At 50.9% G+C, this 21,922-nt stretch overlaps 1 protein-coding gene across 1 annotated transcript in view; it reads right to left on the reverse strand.

Moving 5' to 3' along the window:
• The window catches only part of LOC121047015 (sodium-dependent low-affinity dicarboxylate transporter 1-like), a 73,526-nt gene that overhangs the window by 15,346 nt on the left and 36,258 nt on the right, over positions 1-21,922 (reverse strand). The window contains exon 6 of the mRNA XM_040501820.1: positions 103-177. Coding sequence (XP_040357754.1) covers positions 103-177 — 75 coding nt within the window. The remainder of the gene's footprint in view (positions 1-102; positions 178-21,922) is intronic.

Below are 21,922 nucleotides of genomic sequence, written 5' to 3' on the forward strand. Positions count from 1 at the left end.
GAATGCTTGTGGTGGCATGGGTTGAGTTCGCGCTAAAAAATATGATCTCAAAACCCACCTTATTGGCCCTTGAGTTGTGCTACGAATTTTGGTCATACTTACGTTCGGGGCATATTTTCAAGCTTCGTCTTTACCTTTTCCTTCACCTCTCTCACGTCCACTCTTAATTGATTTTCACTGCATTGACAAAACAAAAAAAAAGGATTAACAAAAAAAAAAGACACTCGTCAAACTTAACAAGAGGAAAACCGATGTTCCTAGTAGGAGTGGATAGCGGCACCGTCAAAACGTCTTGTTCCGGAAAAGACAGTGCCATTGCCGAAACGTCGTCATCAGCTCGTTTCGGATGTCCACATTTTATTTCCATCAATTTTTGCATTAACGTCTCGTGATTAATTAATATTTCTTTATTTTTTCAGTACTTTCTGGACAACAGTCGCTTTGAGAACTTGCGGGACGAGTTAGGAAGACATGTTCAACAATCCCGTGGCTGTTATTTTGCTAATACGCTGAGTAATTACGATCCTCAGAAGTATTGGAGCTATTGGAGGAAAGAGGAAAACAAAACCCGAATTCATGTTGACATTACGGCGGTTGCTGATGACTCAGCGATCGCACGTCATTTTATTGGTTACTTTCAGTCTGTATTTTCCGACACTGAAACATGAACCTGAAACCTGTATGTGGTCATTCCTGAACACTGATTTTATATCTAACTCAATGCTATTAAATTAAAAAAGAAATCCTCTTGGTCTTGATAGGTTACAAAATACCTTTTGCGTCGTTTCGTCAAGTGCGTAGTTCACTTTTTAACAGTGATTTTCCGTGCCTCATTTCTGCCCGGTGTTCCGCCGAATGATTGGCTCCTCGCACGAGTTGTGCTGCTGTTCACAAAGGGTGACCGCTTGTCTCTAAGCAGCTACAGGTCAATTTCGCTGACAAGTACATACGTCGTCTAAGCTGTTGGAACATGTTATTTCTATCATGATCAGTTAATTTCTCAGTAAAATAATTTAAACACAGAGTTTCAACATGAATTTCGGAAAGGATATTCGACAGTGACTCAGCTAGTTACCGCAGTACATGAAAACTCCGCCTGTTTTGGATAAATCCGGCCAGATAGATTGTATTTCTCGACTTAATTCTGGCTTTCGATAGAGTACCACACGGGAGGTTGCTATATAAATAGAAAATTATTGGTCTTGACCTAGCCATATTAAGATGGATCGACTCGTATTTGCATATCTGCTCACAGATGCTAGATGTGAATCTCTGGTACCTCAGGGAAGTGCCCGGGGGCCGCTATTGCTTTTAATCGACGTGATATTACTTTTATTGATGTCCCGAGCGTAAGCATGCGACTCTTTGCGGGCGATTTCGTATTATTTAAGGATATAACATGTACTGACGATGAAATTGAACTGTATACGAGTTTACATTATATACAGGATTGGTGCGGCCATTGGAAGGTGCCCTTAGATCTCGAAAAAACTCCCTCTTAGATTCACGAATACAAAAAAGCCTCTATCTTTTCAGTGTGATACTAGGAATTATAATTTCGCTGAGTTAGGTCACTACAAGTATCTTGCGCTGACAATCGACAAGCGTTTAAACTGGTCAAGACACATAGATAACATTACATCTGCTGCTTTAAGAAAGCTTGGTTATGTTAGGCACAAACTAAAGAATGCACCCATTAACGAATTATTAGCAATACCCCTGTGAGACCTAAACTATACAAGCATACTGTGGGATCCTTTTATTAAAAAAAGACTCAGATAAGCTTGAAAGTGTTCAAAGGCGGGCAGTTAGATTTATTCACAGTAAATTCTAGCGGTCCGTCTCTCTTTCTTCCCTGATGCAAATGAATAACATTGCGTTGCTGCAGGAAGGAAGGAATATAGCAAGGCTTAAGTTTCTGTTTGTTCTTGCAAATGACAAGCTCTCTACTAATCGCAACGCTTATCTGAAACCCATCACCACTCGACAGACGAGATATCACCAGCCACATTTACTCACTCCTTACTTTTGTCGCACCAACCTTTTTTAATTTTCCTATTTTCCAAAGAATAATGTCTGGAATTTCCTTTGTATTGAGGAACAAACGTTCTCTTCTCATTTGTTTTTGTTGCATTTTTGTCTAAGATTGCGTGGTGTATTTTTTTTGTAAGGCGGACAATATATTTTGTTTCATAACTTCTGTTTGGATTGTCATGGTCTGCAGTATGTTATAAATAAATAAAAAAAACGTCTGTTAAATTTGCTTTGTTTATTTGGTTCTTATAGTGTCCGCAACTTGCAAATGGTTCTTTGAATAACTTTAATTTTATACTTGATATGTGTGCTCTATACCCTTTTTCACCTTGCTTAGGTGAACAGATTTCAGTTTGTTTTAGTTACTCAGCCGCCGTGTATGTGCTCCAATATTTACTCATGTGTAGCGTTACATATAATTATTTTTTTTGTCTATGATTTGTTTAAAAAAAAGTGAAAGCCGTTTACAACTCCCTGTAACATCGAATTAGAGCGCATTTCTTGAGGAGGAGGAGGGAAGGGTACTGGGGGGGGGGGGTCAAGTGATCTGGGGGGGGTCACGTGAGATTGGGGGGTCACGTGACGATGCCGATGATGCCAGCAGTGACGTCACTAATGACGTCATCAGTGACGATTCCGATGCGGATTCCGATGACGTCATCAGTGACGTCACTGATGACGTCATCCGTGATGATGACGATGCGGATGCCGGTGACGTCATCAGTGACGATGACGTCATCGGGGAGGTCACGTGACCTGGGAGGGTGTCACGTGACTTCGGGGGGGTCACGTGACCTCGGGGGGAGGGGTCACGTGACCTTAGGGTGACCTTGGGATGACCTTGGGGGGTCACGTGACCTTGGGATGACCTTGGTTACGCCGACGCCGACACCGCTCAAGCCGGGAACGGGCCCCTAAGAGCTGCGCTCTAAAAATACAGGAGGACACTCAAGACTGCTTAAGAACGCGTAATACAGCGGGTGAAATGTTTTCGAGTAATGTAGTGCAGTACTGCAGGGCCTGGGGCGAAGTGGGCTACCGACAGGACGTCTGCCCGCACCCGGACACAAACCAGTGTCCATGATGCGGGGAAAAGGTGACCCCGGAGGGCCACGAATGTCAACCCAGGTGCAAGATATGTGACCAGTCATATGAGACGGCGAGCAAGGAGTGTAGAAGAAGGCTCAAGCTTGACCCCCTCCTCTACACGTGAGAGAGAAGAACGCCAGTGGAAACCGACAAGTGACGTGGAACGCCGACACCGGGCAAAAGGCGCATGAAGCAGGGGCATCAACGCTGGAGAGGGGTCGAGGAAGCCGGCTGCGATGGGTTGACCACACGACTGGAAGAAAAGACGATTTCCCACAGCTGGAGAGAGGGCGAGGGAACAAATGCGATAAGAACTGTGAGAAAATGATTGAGAAACTCAAAAGACAGGATGGGGAATTACTTAGGCGGTTGGATGAGATCGAGAGAAGAGCTGAGGCGAGAGAGCAGGAATTAGAGAGGAAGCTGCAGTAACTGATAGATAAGATGCCCGGACAGTCGGTCCAAGGCCAGCCAATGCAGCAGAAATAGCAGGATGCACGAGTATAGGTTGTGCACGGACCGGAGGAGACGATCTCCGCGGGGTCTGGCGATAGTGAGTCGGCATCACCACCACTGAAGCGGAGGGCGCGCGTCACGGCGCGAGCGAGAAGAGAGGCACGCGAGGCAAAACCCGTTAGCGGGGACGAAGAGAGCTTCGTGAAGAAAAACATGTTAAAGAGCGCGATCACGGTGTGCATGGAGAGGATGCTGACCGTGTTGCAGAGCCGCTGCTCTAGACTGGCACAAAGCACGCCAGACCCGTTCGACCACTCCTGTAAAGTACTTAGGGGTGCCCCTTGAGTATTATCGTGTGAGTGAGGAATATTGGCGCAGTCAATCAGTAGTCCTTCGCGAGAAAGCCGAAAAATGGAGGGGTAATGGGTTTTCGATGTTTGCGCGTGCCACAGTTTGCAATTTATTTCTTGTGAGTAAACTGTGGTACGTTTTGCAGGTGTTACACTGTTCGCGTGTTAACGTACAGAAACTGCATCGTGTTTTTGCGGTGTTCATCTGGGGCTCCTCTTGGGAGCGAACAAGCAGAATGAACCTTTTCCGAAGAGTTCGCGAGGGAGGACTAGGCTTATCGCACCTGTTTTTGCGCCAATTAGTAAACCGTTACTGTTATTTTCGCGATGTTAGTGATCCGTTTTTGCGTACGGTTTGTCAAGTAAGATTAGGTCGATGTTTGCCTGAGTTTGTTGTTTCCTCGTCCAGTGTGCCCGGCGGTATTCATGGGTACCTCAAAGAAGTAGTCGCATCATGCCGCTTTTTGGCGGCCCGTTTCTCTTTGGAATATTTGAGTGTAGTACCCCGTAAGCGGTTGTATAAGGATGTTTGCGATGCTGTTTTTCCTGTTCCATTGTACAGGACCATGTACTCTACAGGCCCAGGACAGGACGTCTTGAAACGTGTGAAAAAGATGTTAGTTCCACCCGGGGTCAAGTCCTTTTTCTTTAAATTGCATACCGGTACATTACCGGTTAAAACGTGGATGGAAGAGAGGGGCTTGTTTGTCCCGTGGGGTGTTCATTGTTTCCTATGTAAAAAACCAGAGACTATTGAACACGTCTTCTTGGAGTGTTGGGATGGCGTCTTTCTTTGGGATGTCCTACAGCGCACCTTGAAGAAAGACTTTCCACTTGACTCTCACGGGATTAGGTACCTGCCGGTAGAAAACGAGGGTGGCGCCCCATTCGATCTTGTTATGTTGCTGGGCCTGCATGGTATCTGGAGGTCTCGGATGGCTGTCCGCCATGCAGACCGTGATATGCGTGAAGCTAAGGAGTATTTCCGTGAAAGTATTATTTCATTTATTGAAGTTCATAAGGCTCAGAAATGCGCGCCTGAGTGGCTTCCTTGCATTGAAAAGCTGGTCAACATGAGCAAATTTTAACCCCGCACTGCTAGCCGCAAGCCGGCTGGCAATTTTAGCATTACCTCTTGTATGCGTACTGTCTGTGACTTTAGTTACTGTGTACAGTCCAAGTCCGGCAACAAAGGAAAAAAAAAAAAAAAAAAAAAAAAAACTCCTTGTTCAGTTGGCGCAGGGGTAGAACATCGCGCTACTGACCAAGTGGTCAACGGTTCGATCCCCAGGAAAGTGGTTTTTTTTTTTTTGTATTTTTTTTTTGTAAAGTTTTTTTTTTTTTTTTTTTTGTTTACCAAAACACACATAAACAAACCCAGACCGATGAAAGGAACATTAAAGTCCTTATTATTCTCCGAGACGTTTTCCTCCTCCAGGCAGACCGGAGAAAGCTTTCGCCCTCCCGACCCATCTTCTTTCGGTTTCGTTTTTCGAGCACATCGCGCACGTTGTTTAATAAATTAATGTTGAGTTGATTGAGCTTCAGCGGCAGCGAAGGCCGCCTGTAATTCCGTCTTCTAGTCCAAACGTGCAGAACATTTCGGTTGCATTGACGTTTTTACCACTAATTTTATCAAATGAGCTAACGAAGCCGCTAGAAACAGCGAAGTTCCAGAGCAGTGCCAGCAGTGCTACATACACTGGGTAAGACGGCCGCGGCCGTCTCCAATTTGCGGGACACACGCGGAACTACAGCAGCGAAACCACGAGGAACTGTGTCGACGTTTTCGACGTTATGGAAATCGCGGGAACTGCGTCCAAGGAAGGCAGGTTTTCCTGCCGGCTGCCTGGGTGCCTTCCGTGCTGAGTTCGGTTCCGTTGTCCCGTGCCGAGTGCCAACCGGCGTTCAACGTGATTCTTCTGCGTGTCAGCAACATCGTCAACGTGGTTCTGTATTTCTTCGTGTCAGCGACATCGTGATGGCAGTGTTGTGGGTTGTGAACAGAAGACTGGAATTATCGCCGATGTGACCGTGTGTTCGCGTATCAGTGGTGTAACAACAAGATGAGATGACGTAAACTGTCGGGCATTGATGCCGCTGGTCGGGCCGTTATCGGAGGGGCCGGGGTGTCGCAGGATGACATTCCGCTTTACATTAAAGAGTTTAAAACCACTTGAGGGATTAGGTGCAGTCGATCGACGTGTGGATAGTCATGTTGGAACGCTAGTCTGAACGGTAAGCTCCTATCGTACAGTGGCCAATGTGACTGTCGGTCCCCGAGAGCGATTGCGCTCTGGGGAAAAGACAACACTACGAAAGTATTACGGAAAGTACGTATATTTATAATGGAAGTTTAGCATAAAAAAAAAGACAGGCAAAATCGAAAAAAAAAAAAAACGCTATCCTTTATTTTACTGTTTAAATATATTACGGTTCCTGTAGAAACTGCCCTCTAAGTGGCGCGCTGGGATGAGCGCTAGAAGTTTTCGAGCTCGCAACGGCGCAGCTCCGTACACTTAACAGTTGTCGGAAGTCGCGGCTTTGACTGCATTCAAGTTGATCGAAAAGCGATTTCTGTGCCCGTGAAGCATCACTTCCAGCTGAGTGGATATCCGCTCTACAGAGATTAATTCAAGACGGCAATTGCAGCTTTGCGCGAACAGCACAAATAGGGAAACGAACACTACAATATAAATACTGGCTACGAAGGGCCATGCGGGAAAACAAACTCATGGCTTGGAACCACATTGGAGCGGCTCGATTTATTGGCTTTCAAATAATTATGGCATGATTGAGCATCTTCTTTTTAATAAGAGATTCATCCCCTGAGCCATTAAAAATAGCCTCAGATGTATGACATTGCTGGAAAAAAATTAACATGTTCGGAATATTTTTTTTTGCTTAGGGAGTCACCGAAAAATTCCGCCCGTTCGAAACGACCACTATAAAAGACGGAAACGCAGGGCTCGCTAGTAGTGATCGGGGTAGTGTGCTGTTGTATTGATGTTTGTATGTGCGATGCCTGTGTATGCGTTCAATATATGTTGACCTGTTGTTTGTAGTGTGCACAACGTGTCTACATGTGTTAGAGATTCCGAAGAAAAGGAAACGCATTTGTGGCGTAAAAAAAATAAATATATTTTTTTGTAAAACATGAATTGGGCGGTACCTAGCGCCACCTAGCCTAGCTACGTGCGATTACTCTGCTTGACCCTGCCATCTAGTGGCAAGCGATTTAACATCCTTTTACGCTACGCGGCTACGCCATAATTTCGTGTTACCGTGCTGAGATAAGCCAAGAGGTTGCTTCGGATTTGCTTTTTTTTGAGAGCGGCTTTTGGGTTTGCGGGCGGATGATTTTCACTCCTCCGTGATGTGCGGTTGACGCTACGGTTGACGAAGGAATTGTGGCTCGAGGAATAGCAAAGGTAGGACATAAAGTGCGCGAACTGAGTGCCGGTTGTCTCCGTTGAACATCGCAGTGCTGACGATGAGAAGACTGAGTGACTGCATGCTTTCGAAACGTAAGTTTCTTTACCTGCAGGGGTAAAGAAACTTCGGAAATAAATACAGTTCGCGGAAAGCTCGTGTTACGTTTTTATTTCCTGCTTTTCTCGCTTCGTGCAATAGACTTAGTGTTCCCGTTAAGCCTTACCGAGCTCGATTTGCTCGATTCGTGGCCGCCATAATGAGATGCAGTCGACGGAGGAACTTTTCCTCCCCTGCTTAAGGGACGAAAGTTTCTCCCTTTCTGAAGGAACATATGTGTCAAGAGCGTTCCTCCCTTTAGGGAGGACTATACTGACCCTTTTTTCTAAGAGTGTGGGGCATGGCCAAGCTCTCCGGCCACAGGGCATACGGCAAGGATGCCAAGGAGAAGACACGGGTCGTGACGCTAGTCAGAACAAACCTACCCGTCATCGAGCACGACACCGGGATCTGGACGGTGGACCAGGTGTTGATCGAGATCATGTCTAACACGAAGAGGGACGGGCGCAGCGTCTTTGCGCTCAACGTCTACAGCAGCCCCGCCAAGCGTCACAGGTTCGCCGGACTTTTCCGGGCGACTCTGGAGATCACAAAGCAGCAGGCCCTCGTGGTGGTCGGCGACTTCAACGCGCCGCACCCGGACTGGGGGTACCTGACGTAGACTGTGAAAGGCAGGAACCTCTGGCATGACGCCCATGACGGTGGACTGACTCTGATTACTGACCCGGATCAACCCACCAGGGCCCGTTTTCTCGAACGCGAACCGTGGTTTAAAGTTAACTATGGTCCCTAGAAGGGGGAATTCTAGGTCACGTGACTGGGAGAGCAGGGGCGCCGAGGGAGAAGCAGTACCTAGAAGCAAAATGGCCGCGGCGTCGCTTAATGAGGGCTAATAGTTCTGTTTGGTTCTGCTGAACATTAATTTCGATCCGGCTGTTATATTAATGACGCACCATCAACCTATTAGCACGTCAAGCAAAGCGATAGTTCAGAGGGACTACTAAACTAACCGACGGCAGCATTCCGCGAACGCATCACTCTTCAGCAGTCTGGGATCCAAGACATATGACGGTACATAAGCCTTGCAAGTGTTTTTATGGTGAGTAAAAAAATGTTTTGCGAACGAGTGTTGGTATATATTTATACTAACACGTTTAATTTGTTACACTATGCACGCCCACTCGTGAGCAGCGATTACTTTGCGGAGAAAGGGGGTTATCCTCAATAAAGTCTTCGTTTCGGGTGAACAGCTGAGACATTGTACTGTTTTTTTTGTTCACGGTGCGCCGACAGTATGCCGACAGCATCGAGGTTTCTACATATCCCCGGTGGCCAGCAATTCAACGGTGACTAGAAGCTTAGCTTCTTGTCACCGGTGGATCGGTTGGGCAAACGGAAGAGAGGGCAAACAGTTGAGATCAGCAGGAAGAATCGCAGAAACGTGCGTCGCAAGGAACAAAAACGAGACTACAGCACCGGCGTTGCCAGACTGGAAGGAACACGGGAAAGGTATGTGTTGTTTATGGCGAAACATATTCAAGGGAATGTTTCTTACATTTTCGAATATTCGTCGACAAACTGTAGCATAGTAGCTAAAATTTCTTCGTACCATCGGGAGCAAATAAATTGGTATTCAAGTACAACATTACTATATTTTGACTTAAAATACCATACTAGATCGATGACAACCAGCGGAAAAAAGAGGATAAACAAAATGACTGGCTTGTTTCACCGATAGATGGCGCATCTTATTGCCCAATCAAAAATAATTATTGTTGTTCTATATTGCCGCGCGCAAGGCTGAGAAAGAAACGCTCGGTCACGGTCCTCCAGAAAGTTCCCGTTTATTCATGTACCGCACGTAACTTCTATCATTTATCCCTGCTTTTGTTTTCTAGAAAGTACGTGTTCATTCTCGCCCCGATCACGCGACGCTCGAACCGCTTTCGCCGAATCTTCGAGATAGCGGCGCACTCTAGATAAGAGGCCGCCCGCGACCTTGTCGAGTCAGTCTCGCCCTAGCGCTCGATTCTGCTGACACGCCGACTTCGACGCCCGCGACGCTCTGCTTTCTTCTGCCTCCTTCTTTATTTTTGGCACAAGTTCGCCACATTAAACGTTTATTTATTCCTGTCTATTTCTTGTTTATTAGTCACCACCCGTGACATTTTGGTGGAGGTGCGGGGTACCGCATGTTCGTGCAGCGCAGCCCCCCAAGTTCCCGCACTGCAAGTCCGAACCCAAGCTCCCGAAAACCCAACGAAGACCAGATCGAGACTCGATCAAGTCGCGGAACCCAAGGGCTACACCCGGAATACGGACCTTTACCACCCAGGACCAGGCAGCCGACGATGGCCAACTAGTCGCAGACCCCCGCCGCTCCTGCCGTCGTCTACCTACCCGTCGCTCCTCGGACACCGGCTCCATTCCACGGCGAGCAGTACGAAGACGTCGAAGACTGGATTGACCAGTATGAACGCGTTGCCCGCCACAATTGCTGGACAGACGAGCAGCGCCTACACAATGTCTATTTTTCGCTTGAGGGGACTGCCAAGCACTGGTACGAGAATCATGAGTCCTCCCTGACGTCGTGGGACATTTTCAAGAACGATCTCAAGGCTACCTTCATCAACCACCACCGCCGAGAGAGAGCCGAGGACCTACTGCGAACCAGAACCCAGGGCCCCAACGAGAGTGTCACCGGCTTCGTAGAGGACGTCCTGCGCCTGAGCGCCCGCGCCGACCCTCGGGCTACAGAGGAGAAGAAGCTACGAATCCTCATGCGGGGCGTGAGAGAAAACATCTTTGGTGGCCTTGTCCGCATCCCTCCGACAACTGTCGAAGACTTTGTCGCCGAGGCAACGAACATCGAGCGTGCCCTGCAAGCCCGAGCCAGCCACTACCAGAGGCTACCCGGCGTCAGCGCGGTTCCGCCGTCCGCTTGCGACCTTGGGTCCAGCATCCCAAGCATTCGCGAGATCATTCGCGACGTCGTCCGGGAGGAGCTGCGAAAGCTACTACCCGCCGCGGACCGACCAGCTTCGCTCTCCGTCGCTGAGGTCGTGCGGGAAGAGGTGCAGAGAGCCATTCAACCAGAGGCTCCCATCAGCGCAGCAGTCTCCGAAGAACCCGCGCTAACTTACGCCGCAATGGCCCGACGGCCACCGCCTCCTCCTCGCGCCTATGTCGCGCCGCCCCGACGCCAGTCTCCTGCGCCGCAGCACGACCGACGCCACGACGACCAGCCCCAGTACGCCAGCCAGGAGCCCCGTGCACCCCGGAAGACCGATGTGTGGCGAACGCCCGACCGACGCCCTCTGTGCTTCCACTGCGGGGAGGCAGACCACACCTACCGCCGATGCCCATACCGTCGACTCGGGCTGCGCGGATTCCACCCAAGCGACCCGCGCCCCCGGTATGGTGAACGCCCTCGGGAGATCGACGAGTACCTGCGACGACCCCAGTCCCCCGAGCCTGCGTCCCGCCGAGAGTTCCGGTCGCCGTCACCGCGACGTCCAGCTTCGCCGATGCACCGACCCCGACGTGAAAGCCTGTCGCCCCTCGCTCCTCGCCGGGGAAACTAGGCGCGGCAACCCCTGGAGGTGGAGTTGCCGAAGACGACCGACGTAAAGAGCCTCCACGAACGACGGAGCGCTCCCACTCTCTCGACGATACGCATCGCAACGACGCTCCTGCTTCGGTGTCCAACAACTTAAACGTTGTTATTGACGGCCTCGACTCATCGGCACTCGTGGACACCGGAGCAGACTACTCAGTCTTGAGTGGGAGGCTCTCTCGCCGCCTGCGAAAAGTCATGACGCCGTGGGATGGACCCCAAATACGAACCGCCGGAGGACATCTCATCACGCCAGTCGGGAGATGCACTGCTCGCGTCGAGATCCACGGTGAAACGTGCCCTGTGAAGTTCGTCGTTCTGCAAGACTGTTCGAGGGACGTTATCCTCGGAATGGACTTTCTCTGCGAGTATGGCGCCGTCATCGACCTCGGGGCAAACCAGTTGACGCTGCGGAAACCTGTTTTACCGCCGGTGAAGACCAACCCAACATCAACCGCGATCCGAGTTATCGCCGACCATGTGAACCTACCGCCGCGGTCGAGTGTTTTCGTCACCGTTATGGCCGACGCCGCCATGCACGGTGAAGCTCTTCTGGAAGGCAGCGTCCAACTGCTCCTCGAAAAAGGAATTGGCGTCGCAAGAGGCGTAACGGATCTCCAAGAAAGACGTACAACTGTTCTTGTGACGAACTTTCGAGAGGAGCCGCAGCACCTAACGAAGGGTACCACCGTGGGCCACGTCGAGGAGCTTCAAGCGCCAGCGGTGGTCACCGCAATCTCCGAGGAAACCTCGTCCCCACAGCAGAAAAGCACGACGCCGCCGCCGCTCGACATTGACCCCGAGCTCCCAGCTACGAAGCGCCGGCAACTGATTGATCTCCTTGCCGAATACAGTGACTGTTTTGCCACGACATCAAAGATTCGCCAAACACCAATGGCGAAACATCGCATTGTTACCGACGACGACGCACTTCCTGTCCACCAGTCGCCGTATCGGGTCTCCTTAAAGGAAAGGAAAGTGATTCAAGATCAAGTCCAGGAGATGCTCGACGACGACATCATTCAACCCTCAAGGAGCCCATGGGCGTCCCCAGTCGTCCTTGTGAAGAAGAAGGACGGAACCCTGCGGTTCTGCGTGGACTATCGTCGACTGAACGCCGTGACAAAGAAGGACGTCTATCCGCTCCCCCGCATCGATGATACGTTAGACCGACTGCGCTACTCCCGATATTTTTCGTCGATGGACCTGAAGAGTGGTTATTGGCAGATTGAAGTCGACGAACGTGACCGGGAGAAAACTGCCTTCGTCACTCCCGACGGACTATACGAATTCAAAGTGATGCCGTTCGGACTTTGTACAGCACCAGCCACCTTCCAGCGCGTCATGGACACCGTGCTGGCAGGTCTGAAATGGCAGAGCTGCCTCGTCTACCTGGACGATGTCGTGGTATTCTCACGAGATTTCGACGAACACCTCAGACGACTTCGAGCCGTGCTTCAAGCCATCAAGACCGCCGGCCTGTCACTCAAGCCAACAAAGTGTCGGTTCGCCTATGGGGAACTAAAGTTCCTTGGCCACGTCGTGAACAACAAGGGTGTTCTACCTGACCCCGAGAAGACCCGCGCCGTAGCTGCATTTACGCCGCCGTCTGACAAAAAGGCCGTGAGAAGATTTCTCGGACTCTGTGCCTACTACAGGCGCTTTGTTCGAGAATTCGCCAAGCTATCCGCACCGCTGACACACCTCACGAAGGACGCCGTAAAGTTCGAGTGGACAGAAGAACACCAGAGGTCATTCGACGAGCTCAAACGAAGACTCCAGACGCCCCCGATTCTTGGCCATTTCGACCAGTTTGCTGAAACCGAGATCCACACCGACGCCAGTAACACCGGACTGGGTGCGGTACTAGTCCAAGTGCAGGACGGAGCCGAGCGAGTTATCGCATACGCAAGTCGGACGCTGTCTAAAGCGGAGAGGAACTATTCAACGACCGAAAAGGAGTGCCTCGCTGTCGTATGGGCAATAACAAAGTTTCGCCCATATTTGTATGGAAGTTCTTTTCGCGTAGTCACAGACCACCACTCGCTCTGCTGGCTAGCGAATCTGAAGGACCCCTCCGGACGCCTCGCTCGGTGGAGCCTACGACTGCAGGAGTTCGACATGGCCGTGGTGTACAAGTCCGGCCGGAAGCACAATGACGCCGACTGCCTGTCAAGGGCCCCAGTCGAGGCCGGTCCTGCCTGCACCAAAGAGGACGACGATGAGTGTTTCCTCGGCGCTCTGGATGTAAGCGACATGGCAGCACGCCAACGAGACGACCCTGAGCTGCGAGCACTCATCGAACACCTAGAGGGGCAAGGAAGCGCCGTTCCCCGCGGTTTTGTTCGAACACTGCCAACCTTCTCCATCCGACGAGGCGTACTGTACAAGGAGAACTTCAGCGACAGCAACACGGCGTGGCTGTTGGTGATCCCTTCCAGTCTTCGAGAAGAAATTTTTCAAGCCTGCCACGATGACCCGACGGCGGGACACCTTGGTTACAGCAGGACTCTTGCGAGGATACGCGAAAAGTACTACTGGCCCAAGCTTGCGAAGACAGTACACCACTACACCCGATCTTGCCACGAGTGTCAACGAAGGAAGAAGCCACCGACGAGACCGGCAGGACTTCTTCAGCCTATTGCGCCGCCATCTGCCCCATTCCAGCAAATCGGTATGGATTTACTGGGACCTTTCCCACCGTCGACGCAAGGAAACCGATGGATAATCGTCGCAACCGATTATCTCACGCGGTACGCCGAGACAAAAGCCCTTCCATCAGGAACGGCTGTTGAAGTCGCCAAGTTTTTCATCGAGTCCATTGTCCTCCGGCACGGCGCTCCCGAAGTCCTGATCTCAGACCGTGGATCATCATTCATGGCCCAGCTGACGCAAGAAGTCCTTCGTCTCAGCCACACCAGCCATCGTCGCACCACGGCGTACCACCCGCAGACCAACGGGCTGACGGAGAGACTCAACAAAACCATCGCCGACATGATCTCCATGTACGTCGACGTGGAGCACAAGACATGGGACGAGGTGTTGCCGTACGTCACATTTGCCTACAACACGGCCGTACAAGAGACCACCGGAGTGACACCCTTTCAACTGGTGCATGGGCGCAAAGTAACGACCATGCTGGACGCGATGCTGCCCCATGAGCCAGATGACAGTGAGAGCGACGACGCCCAGGTGGTTGCTCAACGGGCCGAAGAAGTCCGCCAGCTCGCCCGACTCAGGATTCAAGACCAGCAACGCGCCGACGCGGGCCGCTACAACCTTCGTCGCAGGGACGTTCACTTCCAGCCCGGAGACAGGGTGTGGGTTTGGACGCCCATCCGTCGCCGCGGCCTCAGTGAGAAACTGCTGAAACGGTACTTTGGACCATACAAGGTACTTCGTCGCCTCGGCGAGCTGAACTACGAGGTGATGCCCGACGGAACACGAACATCGTCACGCCGCCCACCACGACCTGAGGTCGTCCACGTCGTGCGCCTGAAGCCGTACTACGCTCGTTAGGACTGTGGACCTTTTGTGCTCCAAAAGACTCTTTAGTTTATTGTTCTTTTTTATTTTGATTTGTTTTACACTGCATCGGGGCGATGCACTTTTAAAGGGGGGAGTAATGCCGCGCGCAAGGCTGAGAAAGAAACGCTCGGTCACGGTCCTCCAGAAAGTTCCCGTTTATTCATGTACCGCACGTAACTTCTATCATTTATCCCTGCTTTTGTTTTCTAGAAAGTACGTGTTCATTCTCGCCCCGATCACGCGACGCTCGAACCGCTTTCGCCGAATCTTCGAGATAGCGGCGCACTCTAGATAAGAGGCCGCCCGCGACCTTGTCGAGTCAGTCTCGCCCTAGCGCTCGATTCTGCTGACACGCCGACTTCGACGCCCGCGACGCTCTGCTTTCTTCTGCCTCCTTCTTTATTTTTGGCACAAGTTCGCCACATTAAACGTTTATTTATTCCTGTCTATTTCTTGTTTATTAGTCACCACCCGTGACAATATCCAGCCGTTTATTACAGTACCTAGGTACTTTTTCCTTCCTAGGCACCGTGGTTTACCAAAATGGGTTTACCATCGCTTCGAGAAAACCGGCCCAGGAGGGGAGATGCAAGGCACAAGGACACCACGCCAGACCTAGCATTCCTCCGGTATGTGAAAGGAGCGGAGTGGGTCAACACTTGGGGGAAGATCTGGGCAGCGACCATTTCGTGGCGGCGGCGACGGTCATAGATGGCCCGGGGAAACCGAAGGGCAGGATTAGGATTAGGATAACAGAGTGGGACGCCTTCAGAGGATATCTGGAATAATTTGAGAAAGAGGACATTGAGAAAATCGAATGAGTGGACGGAAGAGCTAAGGGCCTGCGCCGAGTACGCGACCAAGACCGTGCCAGAGGAGGCGAACGTGCTGACTGCAGACAGCAAGGTCCTGCACATGTGGGAGGCGAAGTCCAGCATGCAGAGGAGGTTGAGGATACAGAGACACAACCGCAGCGTTCGGCGTAAGATCGCCAAGTTAAGTAATGAGATTGAAGCCCATGCCAACAAGATCACCGGATAGAAGTGGCAAGACTCCTGCGACGGCTTCGACCACCAGCTTGGCGCTCCGAAGACTTGGAACATCGTTCGGCACCTCCTCGACCCAGGTGGCACCAAGACGGCCCAGAAGAACAAGATGAGCGATATCCTCTGTTGTCATGAGGGGACCGAGGGCGACCATATGGAGGAGATCCGCAAGAGGTACATTGGAGACAGCTCACCCCGAGTTCCCACGGAGTACGACGGCGAGAGGAACGCGGCGTTGGACGTGCCCATCACCTAAGCGGAAGTGAGGGAGGTCCTGCTCAGACTCAAGACCAAGTCGGCCTCGCGTCCCGATGGGGTGACGAACAAGATGCTCCGCAACTTGAGGGATGGAGCCGTTACCGGCATAACGCGATACATGAACGCGTGGTGGGAGCGGGGCTCTATTCCCCAGCAGTAGAAGACCGCCAAGGTGGTAATGATCCCCAAGCCGGGCAAGAGGCCGCAGCTGGACTCTCTTAGACCCATTTCGTTAACTTCCTGCGCGGGCAAGCTCATGGAGCACGTCGCTCTAGGGAGGCTGAACAGGCACATGGAGGAGATGGAGCTCTTCCCGCGCACCATGGTCTGCTTCAGGTCGTATCGGTCCACTCAGGACGTGATGCTTCGCCTGAAGCATCAGATAGTGGATGGAACGGGGAGCTCCCCCCTCTACACCAGACAATCGTGGGCCTGGACCGGACCAAGGCCTTCGATAACATTATGCACGACGCAGTCCTCGACAACCTGAGGGCACTGGTCGTGGTCAAGCGAACGTATAAATACATCCAGGACTTCCTGAGTGGGAGGAAGGCGAGATTGGCGGTCGGCTGGGTCGAGTCTGAAGACATCTGCCTTGGGGGAAGAGGAACGCCAGAGGGATCGGTGATGTCCCCGTACCTCTTCAACGTGGCGACGATCTGCCTGCCCGCGAAACTTGAGAAGTTAGCCGGACTGCAGCACAGCATCTACGCCTATGAAATAACGCTGTGGGCGACAGGCGGCAGCAACGGCTACATAGAGGAAGTACTGCAGGAGGCGATCCGGGTCGTAGAAGAGTACGTAGCTCCCAGGGGACTTTCGTGCTCTCCACAGAAGTCCGAGCTTTTGCTGCTTAGTCCCAAACGCGGCGGGAAGGAGGAGTTGAACATCGAACTCTTCGCGCGAGGGCACCGCATCCCTAAGGTCGAGAGCACCAGGGTACTAGGCCTGCCCATACAGGCAGATGGAAAGAACACGGAGATTACACAGGCCCTTGAAGGGACGGCCTATCAGGTAGCCCTGCTCATCGCCAGGATCTCCAGCAGGAGCTATGGGATGAAGGAAAGCAACCTTATGCGCATTATAAAAGCTTTCGTGATGAGCCAGCTGGCGTACGTGGTTCCCTTCATGATACTCGGAGCGGCCGAAAAGTCCAAGCTGGAATGTATAGTGCGGAAAGCATACACGCGAGCCCTAGAGCCGGACTCGACGCCATACGAGGAACTGGCGGCCCTGGGGGTACACAATACCATCGACGAGCTCATCGACGCTCAAAGAACGTCCCAACTGGCACGGCTGGGAGCGCGACTAGCAGGCACATCCTCAAGAGCCTTGACGTCTGGTAGGAGACGCAGAGAGGCGAGAAAGTGGACGTTCTTTTACACGTAAGGAAGATGCTGCAAATTTCCCCCATCCTAAAGCACGTGCATCCCGTACACGACGCCAAGAGAAGGGAGGCGAGGGCCCATGCCCCGGGAAGAACGTTAAAAGAAGAGGAGGGAGTCGCGTATGTCGACGCGGCCGAGTACAAGGGAAGAGGAGCCATGGCAGCGGCGGTGGTGAACGGTGACGGACAGCTTGTCGCGAGCTGCAGCGTGAAGACCGACGACCCGGAGACGGCGGAAGAGGTGGTGGTGGCACTCGCGCTAAGCACGCCCGGAGTCAGGACAATCGTGTGTGACTAGCAGAGCGCGGTTCGCAACTTCGCCAAAGGTAGAGTGTCGCCTAAGACTCTGCGCGTCCTCAGGGGTGCGACGTGCTTCGATGAAAGAGAAAGAGCGAGACTCGTGTGGACACCAGCACTCGCGCCGCTTCGTGGCAACGGGGAGGCTGACGACGCGGCGCGTTCGGGCCGGCAAAACGTATGGGGCCCCCGTCGCGTCGTCTGGGAGAGACAGGCTGGTGACCTTTTGAGATATTCTCGACCACTACACGGACGGGAGGACGAGGTTTTCCCCCGCGCACTCTCGCTGAACAAGAGACAGTCTATGGTGTGGAGACGTCTGCAAACGAACACCTATCCGTGTCCGGATTTACTAAATCGGTGGTACCCAGACAGATACACGGGCGCGTGCAAACTATGTGGGCAGAGAGCGAACTTGAGACACGTGGTGTGGGAGTACAGTAAGATAGACAGGGGCGCGTGCGCGAATAAATTACTGACGCAGCTCAGAGATGAAGAGAACTGAGACACCACTCTGCTCAACTCGGACCCTCGCATCCAAGTCTGACTGGCCGAAGACGCCGGCGGGGTCCAAACTATCTGAAATCGGGCGGGTAACTTACGCCACCTAAAAAGATTTCTAGCAGCCAATAAAAAAAAAAAGAGTTTGTTAATTACGCTGCGAACGATCACGAGTACACAGCAAACCTATGTACATCGCGGACAACACGAGTACCACCTATTGCACATCACCGACATATACACAAACACAACAATCCTACACAGCGCCCGACACTTCCTACTCAACGTGCTTTTCTCCCCGCGGCGTATATAAGCTTGACATGTCGGGTGAGCTCTTGGGTCACTGACCGATACAGATTTAAAGAAGAAGACACAAAAAAGGCGCAGTGGACAGCCGTATGTAAGAACTGTTCGCATTTAAAAAGCACGAAGGAAAAATTTATAACGTTAGTCCGTTGCAAAAAAATAGCGACCTATTAACAATATATCTTAAACCGGTCATGAAAAAGTTCAAATTTTTGTTACTTTTATGCTTGACCAGTGTTATGAACAGTCCGACAAGCTTGAATCAGATAGAAAAACAAATTATTGGGATTTTATCATTATGTATTCAATATTAAATGGAAATGATCCTCGCGCAAAGCATTTTTTTATATATTCTTGAGAAGGACATCCGCCCAACACTTCACTTCTCTAGTTGCAGTACGGGAACAGACGCCTTCACTTTTGGAGCGTTTTGATGCAGTTTGTTGTCGTTTGTCGTGTCGGTGTCGAGTGGAGCGGCGGGGCCTGGGAGTTTGCGAGCGGTGTTATTCGTAATCACTGGTGTTGCGCTGATACGTCTTTTTTTTTTTTTATACTGCCACCAACCCGAATTTTGAGGATTCACGGGCCCGTAGCACTGCATTATGCTGAATCGCGAGCTTTTTCTCTGCTGACGTCGTTTTCCTGGTACCACTCGTGGATACTGCAAGCGTTTAAACAGTAAAGAGTCAAAGTACAGGCTAGCTGGTGGAAGTCAACCATTTCGTCGTTTACCCTGAGACTGGGGTTTTTTTTTTGAAGAGCAGAAGAAACAGAAAAAACAGACAGGTTGAGACCTGTCTGTTTTTTCTGTTTCTTCTGCTCTTCAAAAAAAACCCCAGTCTCAGGGTAAACGACGAAATGTTTAAACAGTGTTCATCGTCTCGCCTACATCCCCGGTGACGTACTCGACCTGTTGAAACTTATCTTTTCCGTCATTTTGAGTACGCAAGCAGTTATCTCGTTGATCTGGCTTCGGTTATAAAAGCAAGGCAAAACGCTCGTAGTCCCCGCCGTCAGTACACGTTAAACATCTTCTAAACTTTGACACCGGATAACTGGATGAACGAGGATTTACATTTACTTCAGAGGTCACTCTCGCCGCTTCCTCACCGTTGAGCAGCAGGATCAGCTGGCGACAAGCCGCGGATGAAAGGCTTGAGCATCAACCGCCCAAGTGCACTCGGTGCCGATGCGGGCGATGCGGGTTGCTGTCAACCGTTAGGCCAGCACAAACAGTGACCGTTCCAGCTCTTCGTCATGACACGGTGTTGCAGAGAGCAGGGTAAAATACAATTACACGGACCACCGAAGCAAGCGCACTGTTATCGTAAATCTTGGCTTGTGATTGCGCATTTGTAGATCATCTTATTCGTTTTGCTGGAGAGAGGCAAACGAAGGGCGTAACAAAATCGCTTGCAGATTCCGCATACCTCGCAAAAGCATTTACCCAGTCACTTTCCGAAAACCATGAAACGCGGAGTCCGTACCGTTCTGACTTCTCTTCTCTTTTACCTGCTTTAGAGTAGTTTGTACCTGCTACTAAAACTGAAGCTAGCGGCAGTGCCAGAAGGAAAAGGGACCAAGCTGGGAAAGCCTGCTCGCTCCCCCAATTTCTGAACTCTCAAGTGATTGTACCATATAATAAATGCACCAACGCCTCTTCCCAAAATAAAGAAAAAGCACTATGTTCACTACGTAGAAGATGGTCTTAGTTCATTCATATGCGGGCAGGCAGGAAATCTTGCCGTAATTTATTCACACCGCATGATGAGTGCAACAAACTTACACGAGATTTACAGGAAAATATTGGTGGTGACTTAAGTTTCCCTGAAATTCTGCATAACCGGTCGTTTGCAGGACCGAATCATCTACTCAAGCGCGGTGCGTTGCTGTGCAAACACGTCGCTGTGGAAACGCAGTCCACTAACACGAAGCATAAATCGGCAGATTTAGGACAACCATCCGGAGTCCATTGTTCAATTAAAACGACGTAGTTTTGTTGAAAACGCCCGCAGCTTTTTACTCATGGTATGCGTCGGGAATAATCCACATTTTGAAACGGAACGAAGAAAGATTTACTTTTAAAAACGCTTGCTGAGTCCTCCCGGACCAGCTGGACCGGATCAGTTGACGATGACGGGACTGAACCCGTTGAACCTCAACACAACAACAACCAATTTGAGCTCCCTGTTAGTGTGGGTTTCCACATTTAAGCACCGCACCACACACCACGAACGTTTCAGCTCTTTGTCGCATCGCCATGTGGCACCAAACAGAACGAGATCGCCGAAGTCAACGCAGCGCTGTCATGAACCTTGGCTTGTGGTTGCGCATTTGTGAACCCTGTGACTCCCTTCGCTTTCAAAGCCAACACGACGTTTACAAATGATACTTTCCGTCTTCCGGGAACATCACAGGGGCACTTCTCCGTTCACGTCTTCGCGATATATGCTCGCAAACCGACGAGCTTCTCGCGTCCCGTCAAACCAAAACAATACCAGCGCCATGTTAAACGTGCGTTGTTGCCAGATTTTCTCCGACCAAATAGAAACAACGAAAGCAATCTGCAAATCGGCTCTAGCTTCCAGGGTACATCGGCGTTGCGCCGTGACCAGATTTTCTCTGTCAGCTCTAACTTAAAGATGGTCTACAGAGGGAGCAACACTCGTATAATGTTTTAATATGGCAGCCACCACGGAGCGCCGTAAATTCCAAGGACGGTGCATGGGAAGCGGCGGCATCAATTCGCTTGCAGCTGAAGGGTTGAAGCCCAAAACGAAACCAACTTCAATGTCACGTGTTCAGATCGAGGGCACGCTTTTTATATCCATTTTAATTGTTTAGAACGAGTAATTAGACCCATAACTTTATGTGTGGTGTGTAAGAAACTATTGTCATGACCCCTAAAATAAGTACAAACATAGGCGACAGAGGGAAGTCGCATTGCCATCGATCAGAATCAATGGCAGCGAGTACGGTAAGCGCGGGGTTCTCCCCGTCCCGCGGCATGGCGTAATTGCGTTTGGTACATATCTGTCCCCGAGACATGTTTCTTTCCGCGGCGTTTGCCTCGACGGTCCTTTCTAGGTGTGTCCCCAAGCATTCCGGTGCTTCGACAGCCGGCAATGCTGCGGTCATCGCCGTGAGTTTTGCTTTTTTTCGAGGTCGGCTACACGGCTATGCGTGTAGGACCGAACCAAAACACGTTCTTTACAATCTCGCATGATTTTTGAACCAATTATCCGTTACTCAACGCTGAAATATATGGTAATTTGTGTAAATAGCGTGTTTTTCACCCCAAAATACACGGGACTTGCTAACAGTGTGGTGATCAGCGTGAATGTGACCATCCTAGCCTGTTCGTTGATCTTGCGACGTCGCCGCGCTCTGAAGGGAAAGAGGCGCAGGTTTTGGCTCCGGCTGAGTTGGTGCTACCGAAACACCGAAGGAGAGGTCAGCGCTTTGCTGCCTCGGCTGCGCACCAGAGGTGAAGTCTACTTTCGAGAGTGTCACCAAATCAACACTCATCCGTCACAACTCAGGCCACATGCAACAAGTGCCA

This window comes from Ixodes scapularis, unplaced genomic scaffold (genome assembly GCF_016920785.2).
Source record: "Ixodes scapularis isolate PalLabHiFi unplaced genomic scaffold, ASM1692078v2 PGA_scaffold1__304_contigs__length_218370807, whole genome shotgun sequence".
Taxonomy (NCBI): domain Eukaryota; kingdom Metazoa; phylum Arthropoda; class Arachnida; order Ixodida; family Ixodidae; genus Ixodes; species Ixodes scapularis.